Source organism: Glandiceps talaboti, chromosome 20 (assembly GCF_964340395.1).
Source record: "Glandiceps talaboti chromosome 20, keGlaTala1.1, whole genome shotgun sequence".
NCBI lineage: Eukaryota > Metazoa > Hemichordata > Enteropneusta > Spengelidae > Glandiceps > Glandiceps talaboti.
The window spans coordinates 15,444,225-15,464,217 of NC_135568.1; the positions used below are offsets into that span (position 1 = coordinate 15,444,225).

The 19,993-nt window shown below is 36.1% G+C and overlaps 2 protein-coding genes across 2 annotated transcripts; both read left to right on the plus strand.

The window, feature by feature from the left end:
* Window positions 1-3,646: 3,646 nt before the first annotated feature.
* On the plus strand, window positions 3,647-9,512 carry LOC144450603 (polycystin-1-like protein 2). Its single transcript, XM_078141246.1, has 7 exons — window positions 3,647-3,706; window positions 4,209-4,445; window positions 5,220-5,652; window positions 6,054-6,157; window positions 7,332-7,562; window positions 8,245-8,418; window positions 9,306-9,512. Exons 1-7 carry the CDS (start codon window positions 3,647-3,649, stop codon window positions 9,510-9,512), a joined length of 1,446 nt encoding a protein of 481 aa, XP_077997372.1.
* An 825-nt stretch (window positions 9,513-10,337) lies between these two features.
* Window positions 10,338-18,568, plus strand: LOC144450786 (polycystin-1-like protein 2). The gene is made up of 7 exons (XM_078141505.1): window positions 10,338-10,957; window positions 11,392-11,539; window positions 12,399-12,619; window positions 13,397-13,520; window positions 13,954-14,643; window positions 15,110-15,670; window positions 16,764-18,568. The coding sequence occupies exons 1-7, from the start codon at window positions 10,394-10,396 to the stop codon at window positions 16,868-16,870; spliced, it is 2,415 nt and encodes an 804-aa protein (XP_077997631.1). The 5' UTR covers window positions 10,338-10,393; the 3' UTR covers window positions 16,871-18,568.
* Window positions 18,569-19,993: the final 1,425 nt, after the last annotated feature.

Consider the following 19,993-nt stretch of genomic DNA (forward strand, 5'->3'; position numbering starts at 1 on the left):
ACATCAACTACACAATTAGATTTGCCTACAGATGATTCAATACCATCAGCGTATATGATATAATTTTAGGATTATGGCAAAGTGATATAATCACGGTTAATGCCAGGGGATGACTCCCTTCAACTTCACGGGCTGCAATCAGAAATTAAACACTGGTATTCTGTTACACTAATATATATACCATGGTCTGTTATTGAGAATAGATCCATGTACATACTAACTAACATCTCCACTCAGCCTTTCACTGCTAATGTTCACACAGTGAACACAAGCACCATAACTCTAGGCAAACATTTTATTTGCCAGACTACTTGGCCTACCACCCAGCTTATCCAGCCTGTCCTACTGTATACTGTCACACAGGATGTCATGTAACGCTCGCAGTCGACCAAAGAGAGCTCGTAAAATTCCTGCACGCTACAATTCTGGCTCTACCAGAAACTCAAATGATCGCCAGACATCAGCCAACGATCCCTCCACAGCAACTAGTAATGCTACGAGTCCGAGCGGAACCATTACGATCAGCCGGGATTAATTAGAAGCCATAATACAAGCAAGGATTGACACAGCCATATGTACCATTCTAGGAATCACGATCGAAATTCCACCGGTCGTGGCCGATCACCACATACATTAATGGATCCGCTCTTGTTGTCTCCCACCTCGGAGACCGGTCCGGACCACACCCGGACACATCCCACCACGCTAACGTCCACATTCCAGGAATCTCTACCTAATAGACCTGACCACAGGCACTTGTTTCTCGGGATATGTCTCAGAATATTTCTATCAGAATACAATAAAATGTCGACAATATCAATAATTCAGATGTGTTTAGCCAACTATTTATGAAAGGGGTAAAATTAAACTTGCTTCTGTGATTGCGCAAGTTCACTCACCGCGAAGTAAACACAAGGTAGGAAAGAGAACCGCCATTACCGTACGTCAACATGAACTTTCACCCGGCTCTTTTACTCGGCAAACATTTCGAAAATTGTACCTTCTGTCACTTCCTAGCTCCCAAATTTAATAATCTTCTGATAAATCATGTCGTTGTTACAATCGGACCATACCTACCAAAGATATCAACCGATTTCTGATGCCATGTAGGAGAATTTTTTCTAACTACCTTCCAGAGAACGTGATTGGATATCGATGTTTACATAGTAAATGGAGAGAGCCGCTATCGGCCGTAACATGTGCTGTTGTTAAGGTCTGGGGACAATATGCAAAATAGGTAGTTATAAAAAAAATTATCTGCTCCAATTCTCCTATGGTGCTCGCTGGCTGTAATAAGGTGTGTGGGACACGGACCACACCTGTGAGAGACTCAAATGCAGAACCTGCACCGTCCGATATGCTCTGCCCTGTTTGCAGTACACACCCCTGCTGGTGGCTGGCAACACTCGATCGGGTGTCATGCCTTCCATGATGTGAGGCCACTCAAACAGGCGAGTGGCTTCACAACATGGCTGTTCGCTACGATACTGCACATGGAGCTCGTCCCCCCTTCTTTAACGGCACAACTTGTCTCTGAGTCATCATTTATTGGCATTAATCGTGATTGAGTTGTTAATAGGTAAAAAAATATGGTTACAAAAAAACCATCCCAGCTGTACAGTTTTAAGAGTCTTTATAGTAACAGTTGAATCATGATGCAACTAAAAATAAGATAAAACTCGACTAATCCCTGTAGTCACATGTCAGTGCAATTACAAGTAATATGGGTTCACTACTATAGTCATGGTAATTTCAAATTTTAAACATTTGTCTGTCCTACAGCGGCAAAGTCTTGGCATGGATTAGAGCTTAAAATAGTACATGAAGAAAATACCAGGACAATTCTCAGTTTAGAAACCTTCTTGTAATAGAGTATTAGAAAGACCAACACAAGTTTGTGTCATCAATCATCTGAAAATAAGTCTAAATTAGAAAATTTCACTTTAATACAGGGCGCAGGGTGGATAATTGATACATTGGAAGATGTCATGAGCACTGACTTGGAATTTAGTATACAGGATACAGAATTGGTGGCCCAAACCTTAGCCGTCATAACAACTACTTTTACTTCAGACGGATTCACTTCAAAAAGTGAGGTATGTAAAAGCTAAATGAGTTATAAGAATGTAAAGTAAACTACTTCTGTGAATCACAGTTGTCTGAACTTGTCTAGTTATGAATCCCTCTGTTTTCTTTTTCCTTTCTTTGGTTTAATTACACTTATTATATTACTATAAATTCTTGTTTATAGAAATGCCATGTATTTACATGTACATTGTACCCAACGTTCATATTAGTATTTTATGTTTCCATACATTGATTATGCCTCATCAAGTGAGAAATGGAGCAAATGCAACCCATTCCAATTTACCATTCAGTGGCTCTATTTGATACAGCCATGCAGAAACCAATAAGAAACTGCATATGCTACACTTTAAGATAGCAAAATTTAATACAGTTTCTTGTGACAGTTTGTTTATTAACTGAAATAAATTGATGTGCCACTGTGCAGACATCAAATGCAAAACAGATGTCAAAACATTGGTGCCTATGTGTCTGTCTAGTTGCATTATGTTTCAATGGTTTATTTCATTTACTCAAATGTAACAAGAAATTGCTATCTTGCTATAGTGTAGAACATGCCATTTCATATTGATTTCTGAGTGGTTGTATCAAACAGAGTTGCTGAATGGCAACTTGAAAGTGCTGCTGTGTTTTGATCATAAAAGACACTACAAACACTAATTTACACCTCCTATGATTTAAAAATAGCTGCTAGTCTAGCATGTAACTTAATAAAAATTATACAATTTACAAAAACAATCATTTATATCATAGATGATAAAGAGAGCATCAGACGTGATTGGAACAGCTACAAAGTCATTGCAGAGATTCATGGAAAACAACACTGGTAGTTATAGCAACGAGACAGCTGTAGGAAAGATCAGAAATGGTAAGTCATCAAATATCTGTACAAACCAGATTTATATTAGTGAAACTGCTATGCTGAATTATATTAATTACTGATAGCATTGGTCTCTTACCAAATCTCCTTTTTTTCTCACTTATCTTTAGATCTTCTTCATTCATCTTCTAATATGTTGGTTGTGGTATTCGATTCTACTGTACAAGATATTGGTGAAGTTGACAAGGTATGAGAACAGAGGCTAGCCGTCCAGCAAAATCTGACTAGTTTTTGATAGAAATGGCCAACTATACAATGGAGCAAGGCATTAGGGGAAACAAACAAAGTTAGGAGCTAAATTGCATACAAGAATAGTGTCAGTATGGGGAGAGTTTTGTAGATAGTTAACTGCTATTAATGTTTAGTCCCATAATGCCTTGCCCTTTTGGACAGTAGACCTCTTCCCAGTCAGACTCCCAATTTGTATGCAAGTCTATTTAAAAGCAGTCAAGCAATGTAGAAGTTGGTGTAAATGACTTTTCTGGGTTCCCTAAACATAATTTGACTATATTTAGAGTAGTAGAGTGATGTGGAATGTTTATTCCCATAGTGCCTGGTCCCAGTCTACAGTAGATCTCTTCTAAGTCAGGTTCCCAATTTGTGTGTAACTCTATTTTAGAGCAGTCGAACAATGTAGAATTTGTGGGTGTGACTTTTCTCGGTCCAAACTTTTTATGCATTATGTGGATAGTAGACAAACTATTAGCTCCGTTCTCAGTGAAAGCTGCGCAGAGCCTACAGGTTAGGATATGATACGCCGTTGTCCGTCGTCCATCCATCAACATTCCTACTTTTGTCTTCTCCTGCTTGGTCATTTGACCTGAAATTTGGTGTGTATGTGTCATTTGATGAGCAGATATTTGTTCAAGACAAGTTGATTGGGTTATTAATATGCAAATTAGGGGTAAAAACAGAATTGTTTGTTAAATGATGACTATAATATAAAAGTACAATATTTTACCAACTTTCTGTGTGAAATGTGTTCTGTAGTGTGTGTGTGTGTGTGTGTGTGTCATCATATGAAACCACTAACCACTTTTAAATTATTACTTTGCTAAACCAAAACTGCATAGTGGAAGAGCTGAACAGCAGAACCCCTTCTACACATGTTACAAAAAAAAAGAACAAAAAAAACCCAGCAGTGCTATTCCGATGATAGGTCGCTTGCAATTATTAAATTTTGCAAATTATTAATTTATGAAGTATTACTTCACTAAATATATGTCACTTTTCTCTGATCCAGATAAAGGAACCTACAACTACTCTATTTGATGCAATTAGTACATGCCTTGATATTACTGTGATGGCAGCTGACATTGGTAATAACTTGGCTATGTACGAAGATGAATGGATTGTTGCCATGGCCGACAGACGTAGTAGTAGTGATTTCCATGGTAGCAAGCTAACATCTGAATTTGGCGGTTTCACTCTTCCTTCTGACAGTGAAAATGATAATGAAATCGACATCATGACTGTAAAGGTAGGATACAAATGAAAGATTTGACAATTAGTTGGGGAAGAGGCAAAAGAAGAAGAATGTGTACTAGGAACAGAATTGTCATTCCAATTATCATCTTATCCTTGGGCATTAGTATATGCCCAAGGCATACTCTCCAACTTTGCATACATGCGTCCTTGTCCACATGTATCTCAAGTGTTCATGTTTGCCACTGACATGCATGGACAAACCAACAGAAGCTGGCGCTGTTGCATTAGCGTGCTTCGTACTCACTAGGCAACCCTTCAGGTTGAACTCTGGTGGTGAACTTGGCGACAGTGACAGCTCCTGTGGACAAACCTGGCACAGCTGTCAGCTACTGTAGTCAATTTATGTACATCACCTTTTTAATTACCTTTGCAATAATGACCGAACGATAGCCATTCAGAATATTCAAACTGTCGGGAACTATGTTTTCGATTAAACATTTTCCTCTTTTTTTCTTCACTACCATCTCACAATATCATCACCATCATCACATTAACAGAACGAGTCATCATCATCATCATCATCATCATCATCATCATCATCTTTATCATTATCATCATTATCATCATCATCACCATCATCATTGTCGTCCTTTCATTACAGTATTGAGACTAAATTAAGATATTCAAGTAAATACTATTACACAAAAAGTACTAGGATGAGCTCTTAGACAAATTTTGTAGAATACATTCTTCAATTGAATGATTTTACATTTACCAAATGCTCATTTTTCTTGAATTCTAATATGTTTCTCCCTTTCCATCATAGTTCATAGGCATTGCCATGAATCCAATCACATGGAACACCCCCAAACCATTAATAGGTTCACCTCTACTGTCTTTGGAAGTGCTTGATGAAACCAGAACCGGTGATCCACTGCCAGGAACTAATGTTCTTGAGATAAAACGTCAAGAAAGAGGTGATAAACGTAAATCAGTAATTACCACAATTGAGACAAATCTGCTGATTGAGGAAAGGCTGTACTTTCAAATCAACGAATCAGAGCCAGAGAGCCTACTGACTTTAACCATTGATTCAGACAACCCGACTTCAGTGATTGACGTCTACGTCATGACCGATGTCTTACCTAATGAAACCATGTATGACAACAAGTGGTCACTTACTGGAGACTATCCAATGACAGTGTTCTACAACAATGACAACAAAGACATCCACTCATACAATCTGTTGATTACATTCGGTGAGTTATATGACAAAACCCCATGGTGAGTGAGTGCATGTGTAGCATACTCAGGGTATTTGCATGAGTGTGTATAGTGTTCAGTGTGGTTGTACTTTCATGAGCTTAGTGATTGAAAGGCACAAAACACTGCAAATATACATATAAACCTGAAGTACTCACACTGACACTCCTGCAGGATGGGGTTATGTTCTTATTACACATATTTATCCTAAATAGTTTTCACTACATGTAGTTACAAAACAGACAAACTTTTAAAGACTTGGACTTCATATCAATGTTTCTCAAAAAGTATACTCTATCGCCAGAGGGATTCTATTGTATTTTCCATGAATTAAAGTAAGGATGATAATAAGATTTGACAAAATAAAATTTTGTTATCTCTTCCCTTGCATGTCTAGGAAATTGGACACAAAATACTCAAACAGTAACTTTGAATGCAGGGTTTAAAATCTGCCGATATTGGGATGAAACTGATGAGGAATGGAAATCGGATGGATGCTGGGTAAGTACAAGTCTATACTTCACTTTCTTTTTTAATACAATATCACTTTGTAGTATCATATATTTATCATCTGTATTTTAGTTTTAACAAAAACTCTGATAATTTTGTTTATGAATAACATTATACTGAGGTGTATGCAAATAACAAGAATGTTTTTGTTTTGTGATTATTTTTTATTGTCGGCACCAATTTTTTTGAGAGATTTTCTCATTATCCTTTTGAAATAATGCAGTGTGATGTAATATTACTAAGAAATAATTGATAAGTTAAATTTTTGCTGTTATATCATGTTAAAATAGTTAGGAATATGACCACAAGGGTGTGATTCTAGTTAACCATGACAGAGTTTGACAGCTTTGCATTGCTGATCATTCAGCCTGAATACAACAAGTAACACTGAGGTAAAAAAGCAATTTCTGTATGTGGTACACTCATTTATAGCATTCATATCAAGTATAAAAGTATACTGTTTCAATTGGTTTATTTACAAGCCTAGCATGTGGCCTTTCTGTGTGGTCAATTAGCAAATTAAACAGTACATGATGGTGTTTAGTCTTTGTTCTATACATCACTCATAATCAAAGAGGTCAACATGAATTTCCATCATTTCCTGATGTAAATGTTATTTCAAACGTAATAAAGACAAAGCAAGACTAAATGTAACAAAGTATTAACCAACGTCCTCTCACGCAATGCATCTTGGAACTGGAAAATCGACTTTTGTGGTATCTACAGAAAATGCTTTACTTTGGTGTTATGGGTTGTAATATCTAACAAGTATGATCATGGCAATTGGCCATGTAATGCTTGTAGCTGGTGTACAGGAAATTGAAGTACTAACTAGCACAGTGACCCTTAGTGAAGTTCCTTAAGAACTGGTGTTCATGTTTGTAACTGTGTAATGATCATACCAGTAGGTATAGCTGAATTCTCTGTGTTGCAATGGCTTAATATACTCAATATATTAATCCATACAGCAGAGAATTGCCAAAGTCAAGTTTTAAAAAACATTATGCTTGAACAAGCTTATAGCAGTTATTTTTGGAAAGGTTGTTACGTATGTGGCCAATTGTACGGAGATGAAAATAATTTGAAAATAACGTATAAAGGATGAAAGAATATTAGATATGCGTAATTTGTCGACGTCTCACAAAGATTCTGCATTCTATTCCAGCCTAGTGATCTTGTAACCAGTGATGGCACCATAGTATGTGAATGCAGTCATCTGACCAAATTTGTTGCTGCTGATATTATTGTCCCTGTGAATACAATAGACTTCAGTACTGTGTTCACTAAAGGTATTACTGACAACTCGGTGGTGTTGTTAACGATATCAGCTTTCTTCATCGTTTATATATTGATTGTGATGTGGATGCGAAGAAAGGACAAACATGACTTGATTGAGGTACGTTTCATTATATATTAAGCTTACTAAAAGTCTAATAGTAATAGCAAAATAAATCCAGTGCAATCCACTTTGTTTAAAGGGGAACTATTAGCTGAGTTATACACTTTGGGTGTAATTTAATGTACAGTACATATTTAGGCATTCATAGTATTCTACTTACTGATGCATACTTCACCATCACATGCAAACAATTGACCTTAAATTTGTATTTAGACATAATGATGGAATCACTGACATACTTTACTATATGTATATTACGTGTATTATTAAAATGTTGAGAAAACCACTACCATGCAATTGTAAATATTCCACAGTGCCAGAAGCCAGAATATCATAGAAGGCATACAGATCAACAAAAGCATTTAGAATTTAATCATGGCTGAAGTATTTTCATGCCCCCCCCCCCCCCACCCAGAAAAAAAAGATAACTCAGCTTGTGCCAATTTTAGTTATAATGCATTTCTTGTTTGTCAATATTAAAGCATGGTATGAACCAGTATACTTCATTATAGGACGTTCTCACATTTTCTTTTCATCATTTTGTTCAGAATTTCTAGCCCAAGTTGTGCGCTTAAGTAAACGCTTTTACGACAGTGTCTCTCATTTTGAATATATGTTTTGTCATATATTATGCTCAGTGATAGCTCAGAAATATTTATTTCAATATTTACTTTTCCAGTGGCTGTCGCCTCCTTTATTTGGGAACAAGACTGAAGACAACTATTTGTACCAGATAACTGTTTACACTGGACTCAGACCAAATGCAGGGACAACATGTGATGTTTCATTTGAAATAACTGGTGAACAAGATCAAAGTGGGGTCAAATTCCTCAAGGATAAGGAAAGAATTGTGGTAATATGTTGTATGTTGTTCAATACTAAAGATAGAACCCAATGACGCATAAGTAAAAGTGTTCCGATGAATAGTCAGGGTATTTGCATGAGTGCGTACTATGTTCTCTACAGTCCTATTTTCACGAGCCTTGTGAGTGATAGTGCAACAGGAAATGCCACAAGCACTTAGTGCAAATACCCCAAAGTACTTGCTCTGGTACTTACACATCACACGTCCAGCCTAATTTCTCCCCTGGAACTATTGTGGTACCCTAGGTTATGTCATTATTACATTATTGTTTACCCAAATCATGTTAACAACAAATTCTCTAAAAATCATACTGTGTAATCACATGATTTGGTATACAAGGAATATTCACATACACTCATTTGCATAAATGTGTACAATCATGTTATTGGTACCATCTCACAGTAAAAATAAAGTAAAATACCTACATTATTTTGTGACGTCATGTTATCAGAAACAACCTTTTTCATTTTTGCCTCAACATAATTCACCTGTTAAATGTCATGTGATAAATTGAACTGCAACTTTGATGTCATATGTTAAACAGTCATGTGGAGAATCTCAGATGCAAAATAATAATGAAAGCATTCTTATTTTAAATTGTATTTGTCTTATATGCTAGTTTTGTTATGTTCGTATGTAATTTTATATCATGGTGGTGTCAGTGATTTTTCTGCTTTCTTATCTCAGAATCCAATTTATTCATAAAATTTATGAGAAAGATGTCATTCTCAATAGAGGATATTAGGAGTTAAGAATAACTAGAGGCATGACCCATCTACTAAAACAGAATAACTTGTCATCGACTTTTCTGGACAAACGTTTGGAATTTTCAGTTTTTACTTTTTTTAATCATTTTTGAAATATTTCTCCTGCAGAAGCTGTCCACTGGTTCAGTGAGAACTTTCATTATGTCAGTGCCCAAGTGTCTTGGTCCATTGCTGTACATTCACATCTGGTTGAATATTACTAAGGGCAAGCTGGTTGATGGTTGGTTCTTGGAGAGAATTGAAGTCCTTGATCTTCAGAAGAAACACAAGTATGTGTTACATTTCGATATATTTCAAGTGAATTATCCATTCTAAGAGTCCATGCTTGAATAAGTTCAATGCAAGAGATAGTAATTTTCAAACTTGTTTTCGTTATTTCTATTTATAATGCATATTTATTTGTTGACCATGCATGTCTCAAATCAGGGTCATTATATTATGTGCTGCAGTGAGTTATCATATGTATCTATAATAATGTGTTGTGTATTACAATGAAAAGATCAAGATGCCATGCACTAATTATCCATAGCGTGTCCCAGTACACTGCCCATTGTACTTAAACCCATTTTGTGATAATGCCTTTAACTTGTCTTTTCAAATGTTTGAAAGACTGACAAAGTTTTCAATACCTTTGCCAATCAGCCCAACATTATTATATAGTATTGTCAATGCCAAACATGTGTGCATAAAGTAGGGGTATTGGGTATACCTTTTTGGCCAGGACGATGGGTTTTTATACCTCATTAGTATTTGTTTTCAGCCCTTCTTAAAGTTTTGCCCTTCCGTACAATCCGTTCTTCAAGTCATAAAGTCTTAATGTACACAATATGTACAAGCCACATGATAAACATAAACATTATAAAACAAAAGATATAGGCTCCTCCAGGATTTGTCCTGGAAGCTAAACTAATTAGCAGCGATGAAAGTATGATAAACTGTAAAGAGATTGGCAGATACGTTTAAAGAGGTACACATACTTACATTTGTAGTAACTGAGTATTATTATGTGAAGTTCTCTCATATTCTCTTTACTAATTGATTTTACCTATTGAAATCATAATGAACATCTTTTGATTTTGACATATAGATTCCATTTCACCTGTTACAAATGGTTTGCTATTGATAAATCTAGCAGCACTTTACGACAAGTACTACCAGTTTGCAGCAAACCCCAATTGACGAAATTTGTGCATTTGATGTCAAGCCATGGTCGAGATAAAATGACCGATGACTACCTATGGGGTTCCGTCGTAAATAGGCAAATACCAAGTTCCTTTACACGAGTCGAACGCCTATCCTGTTGTCTGACTGCCATGTTTTTAACAATGTTGGCAAATGCTATGTTTTACAACAGTGATGATAGAGTTCAGTCAACAAAGATAATACAGTTGGGACCGATAGAGATTCCTCTTGGCATGATCTATACAGGATTGATCAGTTGCCTGGTAACCTTACCAGTATCCATCATCACAGTGTATCTATTCAGTAAATCCAAGCCTTATCATGGTGTAAAGAGAAGGCATGGTTCAGCAACTATTCTGAACACCGCAGACAATCTCTCGGACATCAATGACAAAAACTTCCCGTTACCTTGGTGGTGTAAATGGATTGCTTGGTTCTTAGTTTGTATTTGCGTACTTCTGTCAGCATTCTTTGTTGTACTGTACAGCCTACAATGGGGTCCAGATGTTTCAAAGGAATGGTTAACATCTCAACTTTCATCTTTGTTTCTGGCATCATTGCTAATTGACCCATTAAAGGTAAGCAAGTTAAACATTTCATTTTTGTATCATTATTAGTGTAAGTACATGTAAATCTGCTATACCCTAATTACTGTATACATACCAAGTATACTATATACAATGAACGTGACACGTAAGCATACTAAAAATAATATAAAATGTAATATTGTCATTGTGTATGATACACATATACATGTACAATATTTTGTTTATCCATTTCTGCATACATTTCAATAGGAGTGTCTGTAGAAATAAACACCGCCTTTTTGTTCTAACATTCAACTTATTGACTTATGCGACATAGTGTAATAAGTAACTTTATAGCTACAGTTTATTGACGTGATCTTTTTTAGAGTAGCATACATTATCTGTCAAATTATCTCATTTCTCTAATGCTAACAAAAGGAAATGTCACTGATTATATTGTCCTTCTTCATGTTCTCTTTATACAGGCAATCCTAATAGCCTTTGTGCTTACACTGAAGTTCAAGTTGCTCAAAGAACCAACCAAAGCGGAACCAGACAGCAGTGATGAACGTGGTATCAAACAACCCATTCAGTTTGATTCCATTAAAGTGGAAGAGACTCGCAAACTAAAATGTGAGTAATCTATGTGCAGTACACATACAGTTAAAGCAATGTAAATAGAGACCATATTTCTGCTTATATTGGAATTGATAAGAAAGCCAATCAATCAATCAATCAATCAATCAATCAATCAATCAATCAATCAATCAATCAATCAATCAATCAACCAAATAATTTGTATTTATATCACCAAAATCCAATGGGATGTAATGTTCTATGCTACTAAACAGGGACAATAGTACGAGTAAATCGATGTCATTTTAAACAATATTAAATACATTGTTGCAAACCACGGCCTGTTTTACGGCACAATTCTTAACTGCCCCACTGGAAGTGTAGCGGAAGAAATAACAGCTCTGGTTTGTGAGAATCATTAAATATGTCTATGAACAAAATAGTTTAAACAAATGTTTTCTAGCAAGCAAGATCGAGCGGCTCAATGTCAATGATATCTGGCTGACGTGTGAGCATTTGAAATTGGTGAACCAAACCTAGAACCATTGCAAGCAATCAATGCACTGACTAGATTAAACATACCATACACATCAACCAAGCACATGCCTGTATTAAAGTGTGTAAGATATATTAGATGGGAATGACTGTACACTGTTTTAATTCTGAACTAAATGGTTCTAATGTCCAAGGTAGAAAATTTCTCCCTCTTCTCTTAATGTAAGACACCGTCTTCATTACTTATTCTACGAGACTAGTGACATTTCAGAGAGACTATCAAAATACTATAGTGGTATTGTATTTATGTTGGAATTTATAGATATTTGCCCAGATTATAGTTTATACTAAAACTTTCAAGATTCTCATTATTGATATCATTTTGTGTTGTTTTTCTATTTTCCAAACCTTCACCAATCAGACACAAGTGACTTTGCCTCTCCCCCGACACCAAAGGAGATAAAGAGTGCAAGACAACTTTACATCAAACATATGAAGCTGATGAAAACGATGAAAGACATGATATTTTGGATACTGTTTCTTGTGGTGACAGTACTGATTACTCAAGTGTACAGATCTCCATCCCATTACTATAGTAACAAAGCCATGTATCAGACTATTGGGCGCAGAGAAGCACTCCAGGTAATTCAATACAGATTTGTCAGGCTGTGTGTGTGTTAAAGTGGTCATATAGATGAGATATTGTTATTTATTTGAGCAAAATGTTTAAAAGATGAAAAGTATTACTATCCTGTTTCTATACTTTTAAAAACAATTATTATGTTAACAATTAGACCAAGTCTGGATTTGTAAGACAATTGCAAAAAACCCAAATGATATGTTTGACTAAAATTCACTGCCTATGACATTGGAGAGCTCTCCAATGCCTATGCCTATATAAACAATAACAAGTCTTTTACAATAAATAAGTAACAAACACGGACTTGATCCATGTTGTTCCTCATTTGGTATTTTTCAAGCAGAATAAAATAGTAAAGTTGTTTTCTTGATCAAAAATCCATTTAAATACCTATTTGTCATCCATATGGCCAATATAATCTGTCGTGTTCTGTTTATATGTTTGATTATGTAATGTGATTGTTAGTATGAGTGTTTGCATTAGCAATGCTGGCTTGTAGTGTTTTTTCAGTTATTTTGTTTGTTTCTTAGCTTTTTATTGTTCTGGGGTTAGGCCTCGGAAATCACGCTACAGTTTCACTTTCAAGAAGACTATCTATCAGATCATCCAGAATAATTCATTGCTGGTCAACTGTTGGCCAGCCACAGCTCTGACGGTCACATGTTATATCCATCAAATGCTATATTTGTGTATTCAATTTGTGAAACTACAATGTAGTATTACTACATACCATTAATTTGGATATGTAACGTCTTTCCGTGGTTGTCTGTGTTTTTTAGTGCAGGGATGTTAGCTGTATTCTAGAATGGATCAACAAACGGGCACTATATTTTGACAAAGAAATCACAGACATGTCCTATGTTGTCAGCAACATCACCTTGCGACAGCAACGTATCGCAACAGGTAGGAATGAAAAAACGATAACAAGTTTGATTCTGACATGAAAATAATCATTTTCAATTTTTTTATTTCCTTTCTGGCTTCCTTAGCTAACCTGCACACATTACCAAGATATTTATTCATGTTCAGGGCTGTTGAATGCCATACATGATCTGCATTCATTTGATCTTCTTAGTATAATTTTGCATGGTTCCTACAAATGTGAAGTAATTAGACTATAAACTCATTTAGACTTAATGATATAGTCATTGTTTAAACTAAACATAGCTTTAAAAGTAAGAGACACTTCTAGTTCTCATAGCCAGGCAATAAGTGGGTACTATGTTATATTAATGAGTAAACATTATTAATAGCGATTTCAGGTTTTCAATACTAGAGTTGCTCCTTTTCATATGTCATAGTCTCATTTTGTTCCTATCATTTCATACTTTTTCAGACCTCTGTTCAGATAAACCAGTACTGAAAGCAATTCATGAGAAGTGCATTTCTCATGAAGAGATGGATAAAGGGGCATACGGAACAGGATGGACAACATCACAATCAGACAATGTAACCAACTTTACGTACTCTCCATGGGTGCATAGTAGTCATCACCACAACCATCTAAAGTACACACTCTCTGTCTGGGCACCAAGTGGCAATCGATACAACGCAGATGGTTTCATTGCACCACTCGGTAAAGATGGGCGTGCAGCGAGAGATTCCATAGACACTCTAATTGATAACGGATGGGTCGATAGGTACACACGGGTCCTTATCTTGGAGTTCACCACATACAACCCAAATGCGAATCTCCTCAGTGCGGTAACATTCCTAGCAGAGTGTCGTAGTACAAGTATCATCTCTACCATGATTGAGGTTTCTACTGTGGTCTTAATGGATCCATTCCAAGCCAAGAACGACGCAGTCTTTCCGGTAATATGTCATGCCCTGTTCAGCATTCTCACACTACATTTGTTGTTCAGATATCTCTCTGATGCAGGTGTGTGTGGTTGTAAAGTTGCATGGAGTTTCTGGAACGCATGGTACTTGACAGGTTCGGCTTTAGGCATGATTTCCACCGCCATGCTGATTCTACGATTGGTCGTGATGAAATGGGTACTTCAAGAACTCAGCCACTGTGAAGGTAATTTACATGCCAAGTTGAATTTACTTGACTGTCTGCTTTGGGGTTCTTATCAATCTGATTATCCTCTCCCTGTCTACAAGGGGGTATTTGTTTGTACACAAATTACTACACATTAAACAAATAAACAATTAAAATCTGATCAAGGTGGATGCTTATTCCCAATGAAAAACATAGAGAACCACAGCCTCCTTAGTTATCAGATTCATGACCCCCAAATGGTTATTACCGTCAAATGAACTACTCATGAATATTCATGTTCTACCATTGCATATTTCTGCAGTACACAGGAGCGAGCCAAAATCATAACGAGGAGCGAGGTTGAATTAGGTTTTACTTGGCAATTATGTGTAATGAAAGTGATGTAACAGTACAAAACAACTCTCCAGGATCAAAAATTACAAAAATGTCTTAACTCCTGTAGTGTCATTCCCCTTTAACAAGCAATGACATATATTTATTTCAGACTGCTATGGAAGTGTACGATATCTGACATTTATTGATGACATCCATACAATAGTCCTTGCACTTGTATCTTTTGTTTCAATTATTGGATTGATTAATATTATCTCTCTGAATCGAACCACGTCTATTCTTGGCATATGTATTGGTATTGCTGTGCGACGACTTCTCTTATTCACACCACTATTCTTTATTATATTCTTTGCATATGCTCAGTTGTTCTACTTCTTGATAGCACCAACTTTAGGATATGCTAGCCTGTATGACACAATGACACAACTGTTATTTCTCCCTCTGACTTCTTCACACCACAGTGAGTATGCTGATTCTGTAGTTGCACAGATCATGATCTCAACACTTCTCTTTCTGAAGAACTGTATCTATGTGGTGCTTGTTATGTCTATTGTCAACACTGCATTCAAAGAAGCACATCTCCAGCCAGGACTAATGGGTGAAAGACGCAATACCTATGACAACCTGCTGGATAAGATTCGCCATTGGTTTCGAAACAGTTGGATTTATAGACGTTACATTTCTCTTTGGAAACAAGATACTAGTAGAAAAGGCAAGTATTCCTGGGCAACACTTTTTTCTTTTTAATAAATGTTATTCAGTTTTGTCAAATAAAAGGAAAGACGAAAAGAAAAGGAACATTTTATCGACAAGCATTTTCAAATCCTTCATTTCTTTAAACCTGCACTTGCTGTAACTGGGGTATTATTTTTTGGATAAGACAACTGACATCATATTTACAAAATTGTTAAATATGCGAAAAATCTTATATTGCCCACGTCAATTTTGTTTATTTTATCTATGTTGTAACACTATATAGTAATAACTTGAAATCTTAATTCATCGGGAGCATTAATTTTGGGTTGCAGAACTAAAATCAATTTGATGGCATTGCACTAATATGTATCGCAACAGGTGATTGAGTACTTTTCAAGGTGTATGATATTATGAGTATAAGTCATTTTATCAAACAATTTGAAAACAGTTTTGTTTTAAGAAAAATTCCAGTTGCAGCTAATGTAGCTTTACTAGAGGAATTGTTAATTGATGGCCTTCAGTGTCCCTTTGCTTTTTGTACTTCTCATGTGCTCTGTATAACATCCTGCTACTTTGTATTGTATTGAAGTATCCTACGACAGAACTATCTTAACATTATCAAATAATGTAGATGTTGAAATTGCTACATGACAAAAAATTTCTTCTCTGACAGAAAGATAGACATGGTTTAGCGTAGAACCTTTACAGGGTTGATCTTGACAATATCTACTCAACCAGTAAGTTGACAGGACATTATCAAGATCAATACCAATGCTAATACATCGAATTGTTGCTTGCATGTATTTCAAATCTCTACACCAAGCAGTATTTGTAATTATAAAGTCATGAAAATCTAGTGTTAGGACCAAAAACGATCATCAACTTGGTAGTCACAATCAAATGACTTACGCAGGTTATGCAAAATGTATAATGCACAAGTAGTTCAAAGTTTTTTTGACATTGACCTTTTAGAGCTCTCTTCGTCAAATGTACTAGATTTTTGATCTATTAATATGGGTTAGTACACTAGAGCTAATCTTTTGATTTTACAATTCTTTATCATACAGATAAAAAATTACTACATTCATAATTTTATCATTTTTATTCAGTGTTCAAACGTAAAAGGATTCGAAAGATTCCAAAGAACGTGTCTGCAGTCAACGACCTAGAAGAACGTCTGAAGGTGATAGAAGAAAGAGTTGACAAAATGAAATAAGGATGGCATACAGTGTGTGTATGGTCCTGTCGTACTTTACCAGGTTTATGTTTAAGGGGTTTAACTCAATCTCGACCCTCACAACAGTCAACCAAGTTTATGCTCTGAATAGTTTTGTAGGTTGGCTGAAATTTTATTGCTGTTTTAAGATGATAATAATGTGTGTGTTTTATTGTCATATATATATATATTCAGTTGTTATCAATTCATGGAATCACGGTCATTTGACATATAACCATAGCTATTGTGGTCATTCTAAAGTTCATGTTTTGAAAATTCAATGTATGCACCATGTATGACCATAACAGTTATGGTCAACGTAAAGTTCACTTCTTTGAAAATATTGATTTACTCATTATGTATCACCAGCAGTGTTCCCTCTAAGTTTTTTTAGACTGAGCAACTTAAGGAGAAGGAAAGAAATGGAAAAGTTGACATGGTGGCCATGTTTGTGCAACTGGGAGGGGGGGGGGGGGTTCAGAAGCTGGGTATCCCCCTCCTCTGGCCAAAGGCCAGAAGCAAAATCATATATTTATTCGGAATACAAAGCAAAACTCTTTACCTACTCTTCGATGCCGAATAGAGAGAAATAAAACTCTCTGACAACATTTGATTTCATCATTGATTAACTTCATTTGTATATAGTTTCATTGCATTCTTGATACTTGGATATAAGGTTGTGCAAAACATGAAATTTGACTGTAAGAGCAAAATGGAGACTTTGTACAAGTAGCGTGCTAATAAGCCTTAGCGGGGACACTGATCACCAGCACAGTTTTGGTCAATATGTAGTTCACTTTTGAAATTATACATGTAAGTTGTGTCTATTTTAAGTATGTTTAGCCTAGATCTGGATTTTGACTAAACGTCTCTCTGCAGATTATTCCTCACATAGCTCCACCCTTCTCGTTGATTCTGTGCATGCTCACATGGTGATGTCACTGACATCATCTGATACAGTGGGTAGATCAATAAATAAATAGTTCTAAAATTTGCTCATTTTTTCCCCAATGCGTCATTAAAGTAAATTATCGAAAACACCTCTACAGAGGAACGTTAGTTAAAGTCAGACTTTGTCACAAAGGATGCAGGCTACAGTATATTATATGTTCTTGGTTGTGTTTGTATGTGTTGTACTTCATGATTATGTTACAATATGAGGAATTAACTGACAAAGTGGCATTTTACTTTGGCATCAGTCTTCGATCAGATCATGAACTGAAGTAATGTGCAAATGCACCAGCAAATAGTACCATGTCACATTTATGACAAGTACAACCAGAGTCAATAATGGACATTGCAAAGTTAAAGGTATACACCCTGACAAATGGCTATAAGGAACATATAGGAGTCATGATAGGTGAATGGTTAGAGTGGCTGGCTTCGATTCTGCAGGTTGCTGGGTCAAGCCTCACTGTGGTCGTTTTTCTGAATGGCTAAAGTCCTTAGGCAAGATTTGAATCATGATTGTGCCCCAGTCAACCCAGCTGTATAATTGGGGACCTGGTAGTATAGAGGTTGCAATGGATTGTATCTCCTCAGCTTGGGAGATAAGGAAGTGCAAGGGGCTGTTGTGGTGATAGGTTTGTAACAGGGATAATAACTGTAATAATAAAATTTCCCACTTTGAGCGCAACGTGAGAAGTGGTATAAATATAAAAAGTGACATTATTATTGGCTCTACCATATGTCCATCATTTCGGGGGGGGGGGGGGGGGGGGTGAAATGCATGATAGAAATATAATAACCATGTTTGACAAATTGTCATCAGTCAATTCCTTGTAATGTGTTTGTTGCATGTATTGTTGTACCTCTCTTAATATTGTTAATAATATAAAAAAATTTCAAGAGGACATTTTTTTCAGAGATTACATCACGTCCAACTCGGTGTGTATGTATAGAATTTCAGAATATTTCTTAACTTTTCATTCATGTGTGACGAGTGTGTACACTTTTAATTGCACTTTACAAATAAAATACGCACAACAAAAAACAATTATTTGTTGTGTCATGATATTAGAATGGTAGCTGACTTAGAATCTGTAAGTTGTCATTTCATAAGCCTTGCCATGGCTGTTTGTTTCTGATGAGAGTGTACACTATATGTCTTTTAATTGCACTTTACAAATAAAATATGCGCGCATACACACACACATACACACACACACACACAATCCACACAATTGTATTTGTTGTGTCATGATAGTCGAATGGTGCCTGACTTGGAATCTGTATTTCTTTTAATTTTTGTACTGGGAATTCCTCCCAGCAATTTTCTGTTATGCAGACAAATACACACAGACACACAAAATGCTGCAGATATCCATTCAGGTTTGGGACAACATGACAGGGGTATCTTGCAGTGCTCTATATCATGTTGCTGTCAAACTGTCAAGGCTTTCCCAGACAGGGACATAAGTAGTTTAGAGGTTATCCATGGCTTCAAATCTCAAGATGTAGTTTCCCCTTTGTCTAACTCAATGAGAAATCATGAACAAAAGTTGTTCGTGCCACCCCCCTCCTCCAACTGTTAGAATGATGTAAACTCTTATGAGTATATAGAGTCCTGACATGACAAATGTACCATATATGGACATTATGTAACTGCCTCAATAAATGGCAACTTATAATTAGTGTGAAAATGAAATTATCTTTGTAATTTTTGTCAACGTTTATTTTTTCTACAAACTATATTTGATTGCCACCCCCCAACCCCACCCCAACCCTCCGTACCCATTCTCAATACAGAAAATTATGTAGTATTACAAACAAGTGTTGACTGATCTCAATTTGCAATATCATCCATCATTTTTCTTTTGGGCCTGTGCATTACCCAAACACAGACTGTTTCCCCAGTAGAGGTTTCCTCGGGTAATTGACAGTACTTCAAGGAAACAGGCGTATGATGTTGCCATGGTGACCAGTCGACGTGTTTTCAATAATGGTAATTGTGAATCTAATATCACGACACTGATAATCAACTCTGCCGTCATGCACGATCTCAGGGAAGAGATAATTACCTGTGGTGCAATATGTGAAACTGATGATTAGTTTTTTACACAGTAATAGGTTCTGTTGATCGAGGAACATTATTGGAGACATATGAAGAATATTGCATTTCCC

Coding starts and splice junctions, on each gene's coding strand:
- LOC144450603 (XM_078141246.1), top strand. CDS start 3,647: ATGTGGATAGTAGACAAACTATTAGCTCCGTTCTCAGTGAAAGCTGCG. Junction 4,446..5,219: donor TCGACATCATGACTGTAAAG/GTAGGATACAAA, acceptor TTTCCATCATAG/TTCATAGGCATTGCCATGAA. Junction 8,419..9,305: donor AGGATAAGGAAAGAATTGTG/GTAATATGTTGT, acceptor TTTCTCCTGCAG/AAGCTGTCCACTGGTTCAGT.
- LOC144450786 (XM_078141505.1), top strand. CDS start 10,394: ATGTCAAGCCATGGTCGAGATAAAATGACCGATGACTACCTATGGGGT. Junction 10,958..11,391: donor TGCTAATTGACCCATTAAAG/GTAAGCAAGTTA, acceptor CTCTTTATACAG/GCAATCCTAATAGCCTTTGT. Junction 13,521..13,953: donor ACAGCAACGTATCGCAACAG/GTAGGAATGAAA, acceptor ATACTTTTTCAG/ACCTCTGTTCAGATAAACCA.